Below are 17,885 nucleotides of genomic sequence, written 5' to 3'. Positions count from 1 at the left end.
ATAGTGATTTTATAAGTTAAATAGTTTTTTTTTTTTTTAATAGATCGAAAGAGTTGCACATGAAGAAAATTTCACAACAGTTGTTGACAATCTCCTGCCACATACAAATTATTGCTTATCGGTTGTAACATCTGCTACATCAAATCTCAGCACATTAAGAAAATCATCTCCCTTAAAGTGTATTGTTACAGACTTCAGCAGCAGTACAACAGGTATGTGGACATTAATATTCATTATACATACAAAATCAAAAACACTTTCCTAAGCTGAAGCATCACAATACAGACTTGGGACGCCTGTGATTTGATGGCATATGTCACTGGGGAGTTTCAATGTGTTGTAAACCAACAGAAATAAAGTAAGTGAATTGAAAACCCTAGTCAGAATGACAGTTGTTGAAAGCAATCGGTAACTAGACTTGCTGTAAGCTTGTTTAGCCAAGAGATCCGTAGCATAGACATCAGCACTCGAACAAAAGCAGATAAACTCCTCATCCTCCTCCTTCTTCTCCTTCTCCTCCTCCTTCTTCTCCTCCTCCTCCTCCTCCTCCTTCTGCTCCTCCTCCTCCTTCTGCTCCTCATCCTCCTCCTCCTCCTCCTCCTCCTCCTCCTCCTCCTCCTCCTCCTTCTGCTCCTCCCCCTCCTTCTTCTCCTTCTCCTCCTTCTGCTCCTCCTCCTCCTTCTGCTCCTCCTCCTCCTCCCCCTCCTCCCCCTCCTTCTTCTCCTTCTCCTCCTTCTGCTCCTCCTCCTCCTTCTGCTCCTCCTCCTCCTCCTTCTGCTCCTCCTCCTCCTCCTTCTGCTCCTCCTCCTCCTCCTCCTCTTTCTTCTTCTTCCAGATTGGATCCGAAAACTCAAAAAGCAGGACTCCTGCATGCCCGTAGGTGGTGCCGTTCTACTCCAGAACTGACAAGTGAAGCATATATAAGAGCCACGTATGCACACAGACATCAGTTCCTTTCTTTCCACACCTTCAGACGTGGATCTGGAGCGCGCTGTTTTTCTTCATACTATGTGGCAGCATTTTTACATAAAAATGTGTTCTCCTAAATTCTTCCAGTGTGCAAGGCAACATGCTACCCACTAATACTACAGGGTTTAAACCTTGTAGAGAATGTCGCAAACATGTCTGTAACAGATCTCCACGAAGTGTGCTTATGGTGTTTGGTTGCAGCATACGACTCCAAGGCCTGCAGCAACTGCACCCAGATGAATCCAAAAGCCATCTGAGAAAGTGAAGTGAACCTCTATGTGACAAAACACAACATGAGTCCATGCAAACCTCGCTCCCAATTGAACTTGAGAGTGCTCTGAAGACGGTGTCCAAAATTTCCAGCGCCAGAGCTTTGCAGGACTCTGTAACTTTCTGCCACTCTTGATCTCCAGGGAAGGTTTGAGGACATCACAGTGCTTCCAAAAATCTCGCTCCCATTCCACTGAGGAGCTGATTGCAACCTTGCTCCTGACTCACCCCAAGTTTCTGGGTCTGTTAATGATGTCACAGCAGATTAAAGTTAGAGAGGCCTTGCTGTGCATCTTCAGCACACTTCCATCTTCCTCTGGTGCAGCTTCAGGCCCCAAGGATCCACAGGAGCCTCCAATTGGGTTACTGCTAGCTGATCTGTCCTTTCTTCTTTGTCCCTTGCACTGGCATCCATGTTGACTTCTGGTATTGTGCCAAAAGTTGTGCCAGCCCCTTGGACGCCGACATTTGCACCAACGCATCTGGCGTCAGAGGAAAATACACAGCATATTGTAGTATGTGACTCCGAGACAAATTTGTTTTGACATAGGCTGTGCCCCAATCTCAGTGAAGTGCAGCCAATGCTCAGTCCCTCTTGCACAGACACTATCATTACTGCGTAGTCCCACAGACCCAGCATCAACTTTTTGATTCAGACCAGAGCCAGACATATGGAGACAACCTTAGAGGTGATGGGGGCAAGTGTGCTGTACCCTATGAGAAGGATAACTCTTATGTAGACCTGCAAGAGGCAAGTGGATTGAATACCTCACCCAACTACTAAGTAAAGTACATCATTTGCTACAGTCACTAGTAAAGCTGCTGACGTGCTTGGCCGTGCATCTCCCTACCATGGAGTTAAAAACGAATGTCCTTACTGAATTCCTTCAGCTTGGCCAGGCATCAACCGAACCTCTACTGCCCTTCCATGAGGTAGTTTCTAGGTCCTGATGGATTGCCATTGATGGTGGTTTGGACTAGATAGGAAAGAAACATGGTGACTAGTTCATAAGAATATATGGAGCATTATTTTCCTACATATTATGAGTGTTTTAACCCTTAACATAGGCCCCTTGACCAATAGGGGTCCTACGGTTAATTTTATACACAACCCTATTCACCTTTCTACCTTCATATTACTATCCAACAGTTCATCCACCATGTACTTTGGAGGCTACTGGGTGACTTAACAGCAGCCAGGATTCCCATAAGGTCTCCAGTAAAGAGCCCCTTTGAGGGGCCTAGTGAGCATTGCAGCGCTGGCCCAACGAGAAGCACAGTCAGATAATGAAGCATGCCACCTTTTGGTTGGTGAGGGCTTGTGCTTTAACAAGCTAATGCTTCCATTGACCTAGTACGGCCTGAATACCTATTACAGTAACCTGAACCCTTATTGCGACAGTTCCGAACCGTAACGTCTTTTAGTCCTTTTTACTTTGAGACACTGCTATTATTGTTCGCCAACTGTGCTTCCCTTCTGTTTTGTGTTAAGTAATAAAGATGATTTAAAAAAATATACAAATTTGGTTCTTAAAAAGTTTGTGGTATTGTAACTTTTCTAGCTCATGGCATGCACATGTACCTTGATTTGGCCATGCTTAGTTGAAAAGCCCTTCAAGCAGTCAATCATGCTGGTGTAGCATTTTTAAATTACCTTACCAGCTGCATCTGTTCTTCTAATGTGTTTAAATAATATGCTTGTTTCTCAACAAATGTTGTGCTGGTCACCACTGGGTAGTTAATGTTATGTCAGCGTTTCCATAATAAACACCTTTATTGTTTTGCTAATGATTTTGCCACCCTTTGACAAATCTTCACGAAACTTTACAAAAAGTTTCTCTTTTTTGCCTTTGTGCATGTAATATTTCGGGGTGATCCGTCAAGCAGGGCTGAGAAAAATGGGGGGCCCAATACACAAAATCCCCATGTGTTTTTCATAGATGTTTTAGGTCTCGCCTAGGCAGCACATGCACACTGTCTTTTTAAGACATGCTGTATTTACAGTATGGTAAATATAGTGGACAACCCAATGTACCCTTGAGGGCTCGGGCAAATTTTAATATACAGGTAAGAAGGTGCCTTCAAGGGATTTATTTAGATGCTTAGTTATGTGATTCTTGATCTCAGTTATAGGTAGGATAGTTATATACCTACAAACTTAATTACTGTCACAGTTTGTATTTTTAAACAAAATCAATTTGTCAAGTTATGCATCAATCGTATACATATATATCCTCAAATTCAACATAAATGAGGAAAAAGAATAAAGAAAAAAGAAAAAGAGGAGAAAGACGGGTGTATATATAAAAATCAAGTTTATCATCAAATTTCAAAAAAGGGTACTTAAGATAAGAACAATTGTAGGTATACTGGAAGGAAATGCTTTAATTATTCATGCCTTCACTTTGAAATTACTCAAACACTTTTTCACAAAAATAGTCACATTTTTTGCAGGAAAACAGTGTGAAAGTCGACGTTTCGGTCTCAAAATTTTCATTGACAAGACCATCTTCAGGACTATTAAATTTAAAAGGTTGACCCCTTGATGTGTTTCTTTTATAATGTCCAAACAAATGATTAGGACAAATGTCTTCGTTATTTCGTGAAGGTTTGTAAGCTCTTTAGTGTTGATCTTTATTTTCAAGGAAGTTAACGTTTATACATCGATAGATTCCGTTAAATTGTTCAGAGAGATTCAAGTGGTGTAATCGCTCGACCAAAAATTCAAATGGACGTTTTGACGCTCACGTCTTAATCTGAGGTCAGTTTTAAATTTCTTTGGGCAATGCAATACTGCGCATATCAGCCTACCTTAACGCTCTTTAGCGGTGAGCTGCGGAGATCACTACCAGACACTGATGCGGGTATTGGAGCTGCGCTCCCGCTGAGTCTCCCGACTGCAGGGACCTATTTCCCAACCGCGGCGTTGTGGCAGTGGCTTGTTAGGCCCCCCCTGATGGGGTCGCTTTGTGACGAACTGTGCTGCGTGCAGAGGCCGCAAAGCTGGGTGCTTGCCTGTGACCTGACGGCCCTCATTGAGCGGTGGGGTGACGGTGGACCCTGCATGAAGACTGCGACTCTGCAGAGCCTGGTGGGCCTCAGCGGGCAGTCTGTACCCTGTTGGTGGTTGAGGGTGGCTGGTCGGGGGCTTCCGTCTGGAATCGGCGTGGCCTGGCCGTCGCGGGGAGCCACCGAGGAGCTATGTGCACTGTGCCTGGGGCCTTGTGCAGACATCCTGGGACCGGCAGGGAACGTTCTGTGCCAGTGCACAGCTTGAGCTGTGACTACACGGGCGGTAGGTATAGCCAGGTGAGACGAGCCGGCTGCGAGCATTGCCCCTGTTTCTAGCCACAACAGCCTACCTGTGCCTGCTAACACCTATACAGGGGGTGCCAATTTCTCGATTTCCCTGCAGCAGCATTCCAAAACAAAATGGGGAAGGTTGACTGGTCACAGCCCAAATAACAATTTGAGCACCGCAAATCGTCAAACGTCAGAGGGGAGGAGTATGACATTGTGCTATCTGAACAGGGGGCTACAGGCTCCGGCAAGGTATACGCCATATCCTCTCGGCCATGCAGAAAAGCCTAGCTACGATCGACGGTAAGCTTGACTCACTTTCCTATAGGATGGATCGCTTGTCTGAGCGTGTGGACAAGCATGCTGAGAGGCTTGACATGATAGAGCGCAGAGAGTCAGAAACTGAAGATGCGCAAGTTGAGTCAGCGGCCGCACAGAAGCAAATGGGGAAGCAGATGACTTTATTTTGGGGGATAAGGACGAACACTTGAAGGGACGCTGTAGGCACAACAATGTGCGGATTTTGGGCCTACCGGAGACCACGGTGCCCGGAAGTACGGAGCGGTTTACTGAGCAACTGCTAGTGTCTCTACTTGAGTGTGAAAAATTCTCCCAGGTATTCATTGTGGAGCGCACTCCCCGCTCTCTGGCCCCAAAACATCCCCCGGGGGCTCCCCCTGGCCTATAATAGCGCATTTACTCAACTATAGAGACAGGGATGCAGCGTTGCGTAAGGCCAGAGAGTTGTGTGTGCTCAAGTATTAGGGCTGTTTCCCGACTTTAGCCCACAGGTACAAGAGGCACGTAAACAATTCGCACCCATGAAGCGTAAACTAAGAGAGCTCAAGATAGACTAAGTTATGCTCTACCTAGGCAGACTAAAGGTGACATGCGACGGAAATACCAAGATATACAATCAGCCTATCAGCTTCTATAACATGAATGTAAAAAACTTGGTAAAGTCATCTCATCGACAGTGACTCCATATAAATAAGGTTGGCTCACAATTTTAAGTGGGCTACTATTTGATTAGGTTGGATGGTATATCCTTCATATAAGGCGTAGTTAATGGACGAGAGTGTTTAGGAGGCGATTAGCCACCGCCCCCACGTGTATTCCACATTAGGGGTTATTATAGTAATTCCTTTCTTAGTTTTTCATTGTTATATTTTTTCCTGTTCAGTTTTAGGGTAAGGGTAAAAATTTAATTTTTCAATTAAGCCATGTTATATCTTTAGGGACGTTCCGTGGGTGGGTGGGGGGTAGGGGTAGTTTAGCTATGTGGTTAGCAAGCAGTGCAAGTTCATTAGTGCATGGGTATGCAACCTGGATATTGAGGTATAAGCGGTTTACATTTAACTCCACAGTTTTGGGTGACTACGATAATAGATAATTCCATGAGCACTGATACTCAACTAAATTTAATTTCCTGGAATGTGCAGGGCCTAAATGATTACAGAAATATTCGTAAAGTGGTAGCCTGCCTACACAGGCAGCATGTGGATGTGGCTATACGGCAAGAGACCCACGTGGCTCCCCATACTGGGCTGTTGACACAGAAACGTATGAAGGGTATGTGCATGGCATCCAGGTTTACCTCGCATGCTAGGGATGTGTTGATCAGGCTTGCAGATATATGGGGTAGAAGTGGACCCTGGTGGAAGATATGTCATAGCCAGATGCCGCAAACATTGTTTTAAAGTGATCCTGGTTGGAATATATGGGCCTAATCATGGCGACCCACAACTCTCACTCTTTACATAACAAACTTGCAAGACACTCTCATATACCTCAGTTGTGGGGTGCCAACTTCAACTGTATACAAACTCCAGATCTGGACAGGTCAAAGGGTCCACCCAGACATCCATCTAGAGCTGCCACTGCCATAGCTGATATATCAGAGGCTGAAGGCCTCATTGATGTCTGGCGACTCCCATCACCCCTGGGCTACTCCTCTGTGCATGACACACACACCAGGATAGATTATTGGCTTGTCTCGCGCTCATTGTTACCCTTCAAAGGTGATTTATTACACATGCCACGCACCTACTCAGAGCATTCGCCAGTTCTGCTGAAGATATCACTCAGTAACATGCCTCGAGGTGAAAATGCCTGGTGGTTCTCACACTATTCTTTACTAGGTCCAGTCTTCAGAGACGACCTCGAGAAGGTGATAGACGAGTTCTTTGCCACTAACATTGGGAGTGTCCCCAAGAAGAGCACAATCTAGGAGACGTTCAAAGTTTACATTCGCTGCATAAACATTTTCTAACACTCAGGGGCTCTCCGATCGATTCGTACGCAGCTGGAAAAGGTAGAAAGGATTTGAAAAACCTAGAGGCAATTCCAGGACAGTGGTGATCCGAAACATCTTTCGGAAATAAGGGCACACATAGCAGACTTTGACAAGCTCACCATCTCCGAGATAAAACATCTAGGTAAATACGCTACTGCCAGGCTATATGCAGAGGGGATAGGCCAAGCGCCACGCTGGCTGCCTTGATGCGATCCACTAGAAGTGATACTGATATTTTGCATATACACAATGAACATAGTGAATTAGTTGAGGACACGCCTGGGATAGTGGAGGCCTTTCGCACATATTATACCCAACTGTACACTACACGCAACCCCAAAGCGAGCAAATCAGATGACGAATACCTTGAGTACATTGCAGTGCAATGGTTGGACAATGCTGATAGGGAAAGACTCATGGCCGCCCTGCGCCCAACTGATATTTTATCTGCACTCAAAGACATGCTCAACAATAAAGCACCGGGGTCTGACGTTCTGACAGTAGCCTTTCATAAAAACATTTGAAGACCGGCTGATACCACACCTGTTGAACCTATTTGGAGAAATGGCGCAGGATGGTATAATGCCACCTTCTTTGCGCGAAGCCACTTTGATCAGTCTATTGAAGCCAGGGTAACAACCAGATCAATGCTCGTCCTACAGACCACTCTCACTACTAAACACAGACGCTAAACTGTTTGCTAAAATCCTAGCTAATGGGCTGGCTCCCCTATTGCCCAAATTGGTGGCTCAGGAGCAAACAGTTTTTTTTTTCAGCCTCCTCCCTTCCCTGTAACCTGAGAACCCTCTTCGACACGGTTAAATGTATCCACACAAAAATTGGTCTGGCAGCCCTTTTTATTGACATTGAAAAGGCTATCGATTCTGTCGGGTGGTGATTCTTATATGCTGTCCTCCGGAGGGTGCGGGTGGTGAAGTGTTCCTGAAGCTAGTTGTGTTCCTGTATGCCAAGCTAATGGCACGCGTGTGACTCAATGGGATGTTCACTCAACCTATAGCGATCACCAGAGGCACTAGACAGGGCTGCCTATTGTCCCTGCTATTGTAATCCCTTGTGGTGGAGCTTCTCGCATGTGCCATGCGGGAGTATCATGCCCACAGAGGCATAAGGTCTCCACAATACTACCTAGTTATTGCAGCATACGCAGACGACACTCTGCTATACATACGCAACCCAGACCTGAATTTTCAACCAATGTTACAGGAGGTCGAGAGATTTGGTCAACACTCAGGCTTACACATTAATAGGCATAAATCAATTATGTTCCCGCTGACGCCCACAACCACCTCTACCATTACCAATTACCCCATCGAATGGACCACAGAGCCCATACGTTATCTTGGAATCCAGGTCCACACTGACCCTGAGGTGGTAAAATGAGAGAATTATGGCCGAGCAATACAGAAATTAACGGAGTCCATAGAGAAATGGATTAGGCTTCCTTTGTCCCTTATAGGGCGCATCGCCGTAATGAAAATGGTCATACTCCCCCGGTTCCTCTTCCTGTTCATAAACATTCCCAGTACCAAGTCATTCTTTGGCATTTTGCGCACCCTAATGATACGGCTCGCGTGTCCTGGGAAGCAGCCCTGGATCAAATGGGAGGTACTGACTAGAGCATATCCAGAGGGGGGTCTCAACGCACCTGATCTCGAAAGATACTGTAAGGCCGTACAGCTACTGCATGCCCATTATTGGATACATGGACCCCAAGGCCTTCCACAGCTTTTCATAGAATGCGGCAAAGTCAGCCTCATTGTAGTGGCAAAAACACTGCTATGCTGGCCCTGGTGTAGAACTGGAGTGATAGACCTGACCGGCTGCTCTAGGACACAACGACATAAAGTGGCAGTGTCGCAACGACTCGCATTGAAATACTCCCCGAAGCTGCCGATAGAATGGTGCGAGTGGGCTCCGTTTAGTGAAGATAGGGTGCCTTTCCCACGGCTCCGCCGGATAAGGACTCTAAGAAGCTGGAACAGTTCGGTAAGCGGTTGTTCTCTTCGGCCAGCTTGGGGCTGCGGTCCGTGAACACCGCCTGCTTATTGGGCCGCTATTCCCACGCGGTGTGAGATACGGTTGCTCAGGTGTTGCCTCAGTGCCCTGAGGAGTTCCACGCTGTTCTGTCCCAAGCAGTTGCTGAGGGTAAGGATGCGGCTAAGTTTGCCATTCGGTGTGGTTTGGACACCGCTGACTCCCTAGGCAGGGCGATTTCTACAACTGGGGCTTCGTCGCCACGCCTGGCTGAGATCCACCGGGTTCTCACCGGATTTCCAGAGCTCGCTCATGGACATGCCCTTTGATGGCACTCACCTGTTTGACGATAAGGCCGACAGTGCACTGGAACCACTGTTTCCGTTGGATTTAATCAAAAAAAGTTTTTTAAAAGAATTTTAGCACATCTCACAATATCATCAAAATTTTCAATTTCACTACACTACTGAAAGCGTGACAGTGTTGAAGTGTTTGATGGAATGAATGGGTTTATTGAGAATGCGCAAAAGGGAAGTTAGATGAAGAATGAAGTATTTTTATGTTAGAGTGTGAGGTTTGACATTGTCTTAAGATTTTGTTGATTCAAATTGAAAATGTTGATGATATTGTGAGATGGTGCTAAAATTCTTTAGAATTATTATATTTTTTTTTTTATTAAACCCAACAGAAACAGTGGTTGTGGTGACATTGATTTTGGTTCAAGTAGTCATGATCAGAGTTTGAAGGCAGTTGCAGTACTGGCGTTCTTTTGTTATTTAAGTATAGTAGGCTTGGCCTTGCTGTGTAGAAGCCAAACCCTGTATTGGTTTTGTGTGACAGTGCACTGGAGCATTTTAAGGACTTGCAGGCCACGGCCAAGTCCTTGGGTCTTTCCGCAAAAAGCCCGGCCACTCCTGGGTTTCGTTACTTTCGTGGCCACGGCAGAGGTGCCCAGGCATGTTCCTTCAGCAAGCCTGTGCAGAACCAGCCTCAGCGCGGCCACAGCTTCCACTGGGGCGGGTCTGGGAATCAGCATGGGGGTCAGTCCACCTCCGACCCCGCTGCTTCTACCTCCAAACCTTCCTAATCCGAGCTTTGTAGAGCACCCCACACCGGTGGGTGGCAGGATCCGCCACCACCTCCCCCACTGGCGCGATATCACGTCGAACAAGTGGGTGTTGCAGATCATCCGCAGAGGTTACTCTCTTCCCTTTCAGTCCTCCCCTCCAGCCATGCCACCTCGGTGCCACCGCATGTGGGGGATCACTTGGTACTTCTCCAGCAGAGTCACGGCCCTCTTGGCCAAGGGGGCCATCGAGTGCGTTCCTGGGCCAGAGTGATTGTTATTCCCACTACTTTTTGGTCTCCAAGAAAGACAAAGGGGGCCTGTGCCCCATCTTGGACCTCCGGAACGTCAATCGCTTTCTCCGGAAGGAGAAGTTCCAAATGCTGACTCTGGCTCAGGTCCTGGCTGCCCTCGACCCTGGAGACTGGATGGTAGCGTTGGACTTGCAGGACGCATATTTTCATATCCCCGTCCTGCCGGCCCACCGGCGTTACCTGCGGTTTACGGTAGGCCAGGAGCATTTTCAGTTTGCCGTGCTCCCCTTCGGCCTTGCCAGTGCCCCTCGGGTGTTCACGAAGGTGATGGCGGTGGTCGCAGCTCATCTGCGCAGGTCAGGGGTGTCGGTCTTCCCTTACCTCGACGACTGGTTGTTGAAGGCGGGCTCGCCCCAGGCAGTCATCAACCACCTTCAGACGACAGACGATCTCCTGCATTTGCTGGGGTTCTCAATCAACGTGCCGAAGTCAGACCTGAGTCCCCCTCAGAAGTTCCCCTTCATCGGAGCGGTTCTGGATTCGACGCTGTTTCTGGTTTCTCCTCCCGGGCAACAAGTCCGGGATATTCAGGCTATGATTCCGATCTTTCAGCCTCTGTCCCGGGTTTCAGTCAGGATGACCCTCCGGCTCCTGGGCCTGATGGCCTCCTGCATCCTGCTAGTGCAACATGCCAGATGGCATATATGGGCTTTGCAGTGGGACCTGAAGTTCCAGTGGGCGCAGCATCAGGGCAACCTGTTCGATCATGTCCAGATCTCGGAGGGCACTGCACGACAATTACAGTGGTGGATCACGAATTGCGATTGGGTCAGTAGCAGATCCCTCTCCCTTCCCCAACCGGAGCACACAGTGATGTGTCCCTCCTGGGATGGGGAGGCCACTTGGGAGAGGCGGAGATAAGAGGACTCTGGTCTCTGGCGGAGTCCCGGCTCCATATCAACCTTTTGGAGCTTTGGGCGATCCGGCTTTCACTGAAAGCATTCCTTCCCTCTGTCCAGGGAAGTGTGGTGCAGGTGTTCACGGACAACACCACCGCCATGTGGTATTGCCACAAACAAGGCGAGGTGGGGTCCTGGACCCTATGTCAGGAGGCTCTGCACCTCTGGACATGGCTGGAACATCAAGGCATTACCTTGGTGGTTCAACACCTGGCAGGTTCTCTGAACGCCAGGGTGGACGAACTCAGCTGCTGGTGCTTGAAGGATCACGAATGGCGTCTGTCTCTTTCAGCAGTGGGGAGAGCCTTGGTTAGATCTATTCGCCACCGAAGAGAACGCGCAATGTCATCAGTTCTGTGCATTGGAATTTGCAAGGCGGCACTCACTCTGCGACGCTTTTTGTCACTAGTAGAGTTGCTGTCTGTTGTACGCCTTTCCGCCTATACCACTTCTGCCCAGAGTGCTGAAGATTTGGTGCGACCGGGCCCAAGTCATCCTTGTGGCTCCGGATTGGGCACGAAGATACCGGTATCCCGAGCTACTCAGCATGGCGATTATTCCCCCGCTCTGACTGCCTCTTCGGGAGGATCTTCTGTCGCAGCAGCAGGGGATGGTCCTCCACCGAACCTGTCCAGCCTCCACCTCCATGCGTGAGGATTGAGCGGCGACAGTTGACAGCTTTTGATCTTCCTCCCGAAGTCTGTGATGTCATTCTGGCAGCCAGGCGTCCCTCCACTAAAACGGTATATGCCTGCAGATGGAACAAGTTTGTGGCATGGTGCACAGCTAAGACTGTGGATCCCCTTTCTGCCCCTCCTTCCGAAGTCCTTCTGTTCCTTCTCTCTTTGGCCCAGCAGGGCTCTGCTGTGGGCACTATCAAAGGTTATCTTTCGGCCATCTCCGCATTTTCGCGGCTTCCTGATCAGCCTTCTCTTTTTAAGTCCCCGGTTGTTGGCGGTTTCCTGAAAGGCATTACGCACCCGTTTCCTCCCGTGCCGTTTATAATGCCTCAATGGCCCTCAACCTTGTCTTGACATATCTGATGTGTGCTCTCTTCGAACCCCTTCATACCTGTCATTTGCGTCTTCTCACTCTCAAGACATCTTTCCTGGTAGCTATCACCTCTGCCAGAAGAGTGAGTGAGCTCCAGGCTCTTTCTTCTAAACCTTTCCTTTCTGTTCATCCGGACAAGGTGGTTTTACGGACCTGTCCTTCTTTCTTGCCAAAGGTTGTCACGCCCTTCCACATCGAGCAGACCATCACTTTACCTACCTTCTTTCCGCATCCTTCTAAAGAGGAAGAGAGGCTCCACCGTCTGGACCCAAAACGTGCGCTCTTGTTCTACCTGACGAGCACACAACCGTTCCAGGTGGCTGACTAGCTCTTTGTTGGCTATGTGGGCGCAAAAAGAGGTTGGGCTGTGCACAAACGTACCATCTCTCGGTGGGTCGTTCTCTGCATCAAGGCCTGTCACTCGTTGGCTAAGAGGAGTCTCCTGTGGGGCTGCGTGCCCATTCTACTGGGGCTGTGTGCCCATTCTACTAGGGCAACGGCAGCCACTACTGCCTTGGGGCGCGGCGTCCCCTTGCAGGACATTTGTCAGGCAGCTACGTGGGCCTCGCTGCACACGTTTACCAAGCATTACTGCCTTGACAATCGGGTCCGGAGAGACGGCTTCTTTGGCTGTTCTGTTCTCCGTGACTTTCTGGTGTAATCTATTCGCAGACCCACCACCGGGGTTGGTATTGCTGGGGTATCTATTCGAAGGTAAGGAATCTGTCACTAACGTGTCTTTCAGATGCACAAGTTACTAATTGTGTAACGATATATCTGTAAGAGACATTAGTTAGTGATATATTCCTTACCGCCCCGCCCATCCTCCCCGTTCTGCGAACTGATTTCTAGGGTTAAGATCATCCTTTTCAGGGCCCTAGTTTCATGGCACCAGTGGTCCGTTTGTTGCATGGCTCTGCGTTCCTGCGCGGAAAGCGGCATACGACGCCAGTGACGGACGTGGAGCCGCATGGCGCCACCTACTGACGCACAGGGGTACTGCTACGAAAAGACTTTCCGGATCCCTCTGACGCCTGGGGATATTCTAAGGTAAGGAATATATCACTAACTAATGTCTCTTACAGATATATCGTTACACAAGTAGTAACTTGTGCGATAATTACAATGCTCTACTCCTGACTCGTTGCAGAATTGCATGAATTGGAATTGCATGCAATAGGTACTCTGAAATTGCGCATGCAATTTCAAGGGTGCAAGGGTATCAAAAGGACACCCTGTTGCACCCCTGAAATATCCATGTGTGCAGATACGATGCACACACTTGCCCCAAGGGCATGTGTGTGTGTGACATGGAACTTTGAAAAATGCACTTTAGTGCATTTTTCAAAGTTTTGGCAAATTACCATCAAGTTCAAATTGATGGTAATTTTTGACCCCTATTAGCAAAATCGCTATTTGCGATTGCATCATGCATTGCATTTAGGGAATCTCAATTTGAGGATGCATCCCAAATGCAAAAATACCGGTTGCGACCATTTTTCTTTTGATGCATGTGGCCCATCGGGGCACATGCATCAAGGTAGGCTTTTGCGATTCCTTAATTGCGATTATTAAGGAATAATCCTCTGGGGCTGAACACTTGAAAGAGTGGCCCCCTCCTCTAGCCACTAATTGGTTCTAGGAACCCCATCCTTTGGGGCCTAAATTGTAAAAATGGGGGGGGGGGGTTGCGGGAGCACGCACTACTCCCCTCCCCCCCCCCCCCTTGTGACGCCCCAGGGACCCCATCCCTCAGGGTTGATTTCAAATCGAAGGGGACGGGGCAAGGAAGGCATGTCTGCTACCATTCGGCTGGAACTTAAAATATTCTCCTGCCGGGTTGAAGCAGACTTTTGTTTCCCTGCCCACATTCTTGCGGTCAGGGAAAATCAGATTGCTCCTGCCTGGTGAGAGCGACCAAAAACAGCTGCTCCTGGCAGGCAGGAGCAATGCTGGCTCCCACAGAACCCAGGTTGAGTGCATGTAGGGAGCCAGTGGAGGCCCTGAGGCTCCCCCTGCGGCACCCAACGTACTGTTCGGTGGTTGTCCACCCAGGCAATCACCCAGATGCACCTAAGGCATGTGGGAATGGGGTCCCCGGGGCCACTATAGGCTTGTAGAGGGGGACTGCGCGTCCCCTTCCCCTTTATAATAAAAAGAAGGCCCTGGGGATGGGGACCCATAGTGTCTAAGGAAGGGGGGAGTTATCCCCCCTCCCATTAAAATATTTGATTTTGCCCTGGGCAATGGGGTCCCTGGGGCCACTATTGTCTCCGGGAGGGAGTGTGCACCCCTCTCCCCATTTAAAAAAAGAAGGCCCCGGGCATAGGGGTCCACAGAGCCCATAGTGGCTTGAGGAGGAGGGCAGCATGGCCATCATTCCTTAATTTAAAAAAAGGCAGGCCCCGGGACATAAGGTCCCTTGAGCCTGCAAAAAGTCAGGGAGGGATGCTACACATCCCCTACCTCTGCACCACACACATTCCCAAACACTATTGCGTAGATGTGTCATTGAGGCAGCAAGCAAATGTAGGCCAAGCAGTACTAAAAACACTGTTTCAAACAACTACAACCACTACACGTTAGCCACCGCTTTGGGAGTATATTGCTATATAGTCTATGCAAAGCATGTAATCTACTGCTCGCATGCCTCTAATGGATAATTTACTTACCCAGTACACATCTGTTGCTGACATGTAGAGCTGTAGATTCATATGCACCCACCCACCTCCCCGGTCTCCTGTAGTTGTTGTAGTTCTCAATTTACATTCATACGCATGGATATCTCTATTCTACATTTACTAACTCCATTCTCACTGTTAGACCTGGCACCATTGGCGTGGGTCTCCCTTCCATTTTATTCTGTTGCCTCTTACATTTTTGCTGGTTTTAGATGCTTTTGGGCACTGTGCCACTGCTGTTCAATGCCACAGTGTAAGTGCTCCCTATGGTAAATTGATGTATGGATTAGTGATTCCATGATTGACTGGTTTGGTTTACTTGTCAGACCCTAGTACAGTGCACTGCGTGTGCCCAGGGCTTGTAAATCAAATGCTGCTGGTGGGCTTGCAGCACTGGTTGTGCCACCCACCAGAGCAGCTTGTAAAGTGTGTCTCAGGCCTGCCATTGCAGGGCCTGTGGGCAGTCTGGTACTGCCATGTTGACTGGGGAAGTGCACCCACTTGCCAGTCCCTAAACCTTCCCTTTTATACATATTAGTCACCCCTAAGGTAGGCCCAAGGGCAGGGTGCATTGTAGGTAAAAGGTAGGACATGCCCTGATGTGTGTGGCATGTCCAAATAGTGAATTACAGCCATTTTCGTTTTTCACTATGGCAAGGCTACCTGTTCCCCCATAGGCCAGAATGGGCAGTTTGATTATTACATCTTATAATCCTAACTGGCTCAGGGAACTAGGTAGAAATTCGAGTTTAGTATGCCTGAACTCAGAATGATAAAATACATCTTTTAGTGAAGTTGGTTTTAACATTCTGTGTTTGAAAATACCACTTTTAGAAAGTAGGTATTTTCTTACCTAACTATCCAAACCTGCCTCTGCTAGGTTGTGTATTCCTTGTCTGGAGTTTCTGTGACAGGGGCTGGGGGATTCCAGGAGACCGGGTGAGTCAGCACATGGCTGAATAGAGAGATGTGCATGCAGATGGGAGGGATGAGTTGCACCCGGGACCTGAATAGGGCTGTGCCTTCCCTCCACAATGCTGACTCTACCTCTTGTGGTGCGTCTGATGTCCCTGGCCTACACTTTGAAAGGAAAGAAGGAGTCTGGTCAACAAAGTGCTCCAGGACTGACCAGAACTGGTTTGGACTAGGCAAAGGCCTTTCTGCCTTCAGAGAACATAGGGAAAATGAGTATCTCAGGGATACAAGACTTCACCAACCAGCTCCCCCTGAATTCCCTTGCTAACAATTGAAGTGCCTGCTGTTGTGCTGGGCCTTCTGAGAGACTGCGTGTCGTTGGAAGCGCGATGCAACGACAAGAAGCGTGTCGCCGCCGCAGCAGCTGTCGTCGCATCGCCGAAGAAGCGAGCCGCCGCTGTCATCATCGCATCGCCAAAGCGCGGCGCATCAACGGAGAAGCGGGAAGCCGCCACAGAGGTCACCGTCGCATCCCTGGAGAAGCGTGTCACAGGGCCTGTCGCGGCTCCAAAGATCATCAGGTCACCACACAGCCATCTGGCATGCACGCATCATATCAACGTTGTCACATCGCAACCAAGACGTCATTTTGTCGCATCGCACCGGAGGAGAGTATCGCATCGAGGTGCCATCTTGTTGCATCGTACCAGAGAGCAGTAAGGAACCGACGCATCACCTCCCCACACAGTAAGGAAGCAAGCATCAACTCCCCTGCGCAGCAGTAAGGAACAGATGCATCCACTCCCCTGCGTGTAAGGAACCGACGCATCACCTTCCCTGCGACCCTTTTGTTTTCTTTGCGTTACACATTCAAGGTACATTGAGAGTAGTGTCGCATTTACAACTTGAGAGAACTGAGCTATTTTATAACCTGTTAAAGTCTATTTTTGAGTACAGTATTGTGGATTTTTGTCGTTTCGTCTTGTGTTAAGTCTATATAAAAATACTTATTTTTATACTGCAACTTGTGTGGTGTCCATCTGTAGTGTTGTCACTGGGTTACTGTATGTGTTCACAAATGCTTTACACACTGCCTCTGAGATAAGCCTGCCTGCTCGTGCCAAGCTACCAAGGGGGTGAGCAGGGGTTATTTTAGGAGTGTAGCCCCTTACCCTGACTAGACGCAAGTGTCCCTATTTGGTCAAAGGTACATACCTCTGCCAACTAGAGACTCCCAAATCTAACACTCACCCTCTGTGGGAAAACAATCTAACAATGAAGTTGATGCCCATGTGCACTATCACCGAAAGGAGGAGTCACCTACCTTGTGACTAGAAAGACTTCTTTGAAGCAAAACAACGTGCAAACATCTGGACCCAACACTAGATGGCAGGAGTATGCAAAGCATGTGAATCTACAGCTCTACACGCCAAGAACAGATGCTTACTTGGTAAGTAACATTATCCTTACTGCTGCTGTTTATTTCGTCGAGTGGCGCGTTTTGACCTTGTGGTCTTTGTCATGCCCACCCAACTTTGACAAAGACCGCAAGGTCAAAATGCCACGGCCGACAAAATAAACAGCTGCGGTAGACTGCATTTTGGAGTGCCAGTTTTTTCTTTGGTGGATGTCATCTAGGGTCATATTTGGAAAAGTATATATATTCACAAAAAAAAAAAAAACTAAGTTTACAGGGATGTTATACTTAAGTTCATGTTTTACCCCCACACAAACCATAGAAATTTGGCAGTTATAGTTATACTTATAGTTATATTTATGTTCAGAAACTATAACTCTTGGCCTAAAGTTACTTAATGGCATGAGTTATATTTTCTTCGGAGAAGTATAACAGTAACTGCAGAATTTCTATGATTTTGTGTGGGTAAAACGTGAACCTAACTATAATGTCCCTGTAACCTTTGATATTTTTCTGTGAATTTCTATGTTTTTTTAAACGTAAAGTAATATATAATTGTCATACGTTAATACAACTACCGCCGCAGTCCCTGCGTCCAGCCCCCCCTGCATACGCCCAGCCCGAGTTTGTGCACGGCCTTTGGCCGTGCACAGAAGGGTTACAGGGTGTGAGTGGGTGAGGTTTTTTTTTTTCCATTGGGCCTCGAATTC

General features: G+C 48.1%; 1 protein-coding gene across 1 annotated transcript in view; it reads left to right on the top strand.

The window, feature by feature from the left end:
* The window catches only part of IFNAR2 (interferon alpha and beta receptor subunit 2), a 276,605-nt gene that overhangs the window by 103,751 nt on the left and 154,969 nt on the right, over positions 1-17,885 (top strand). Inside the window, exon 6 of the mRNA XM_085621382.1 lies at positions 44-212. Within this exon, the coding sequence (XP_085477508.1) occupies positions 44-212 (169 nt within the window). The remainder of the gene's footprint in view (positions 1-43; positions 213-17,885) is intronic.

The sequence above is a fragment of the Triturus cristatus genome, chromosome 8 (assembly GCF_964204655.1).
Source record: "Triturus cristatus chromosome 8, aTriCri1.1, whole genome shotgun sequence".
Taxonomy (NCBI): Eukaryota; Metazoa; Chordata; class Amphibia; order Caudata; family Salamandridae; genus Triturus; species Triturus cristatus.
The sequence above is the reverse complement of the archived record's forward strand: the minus strand, read 5'-3'. Positions and strand labels throughout refer to the sequence as shown.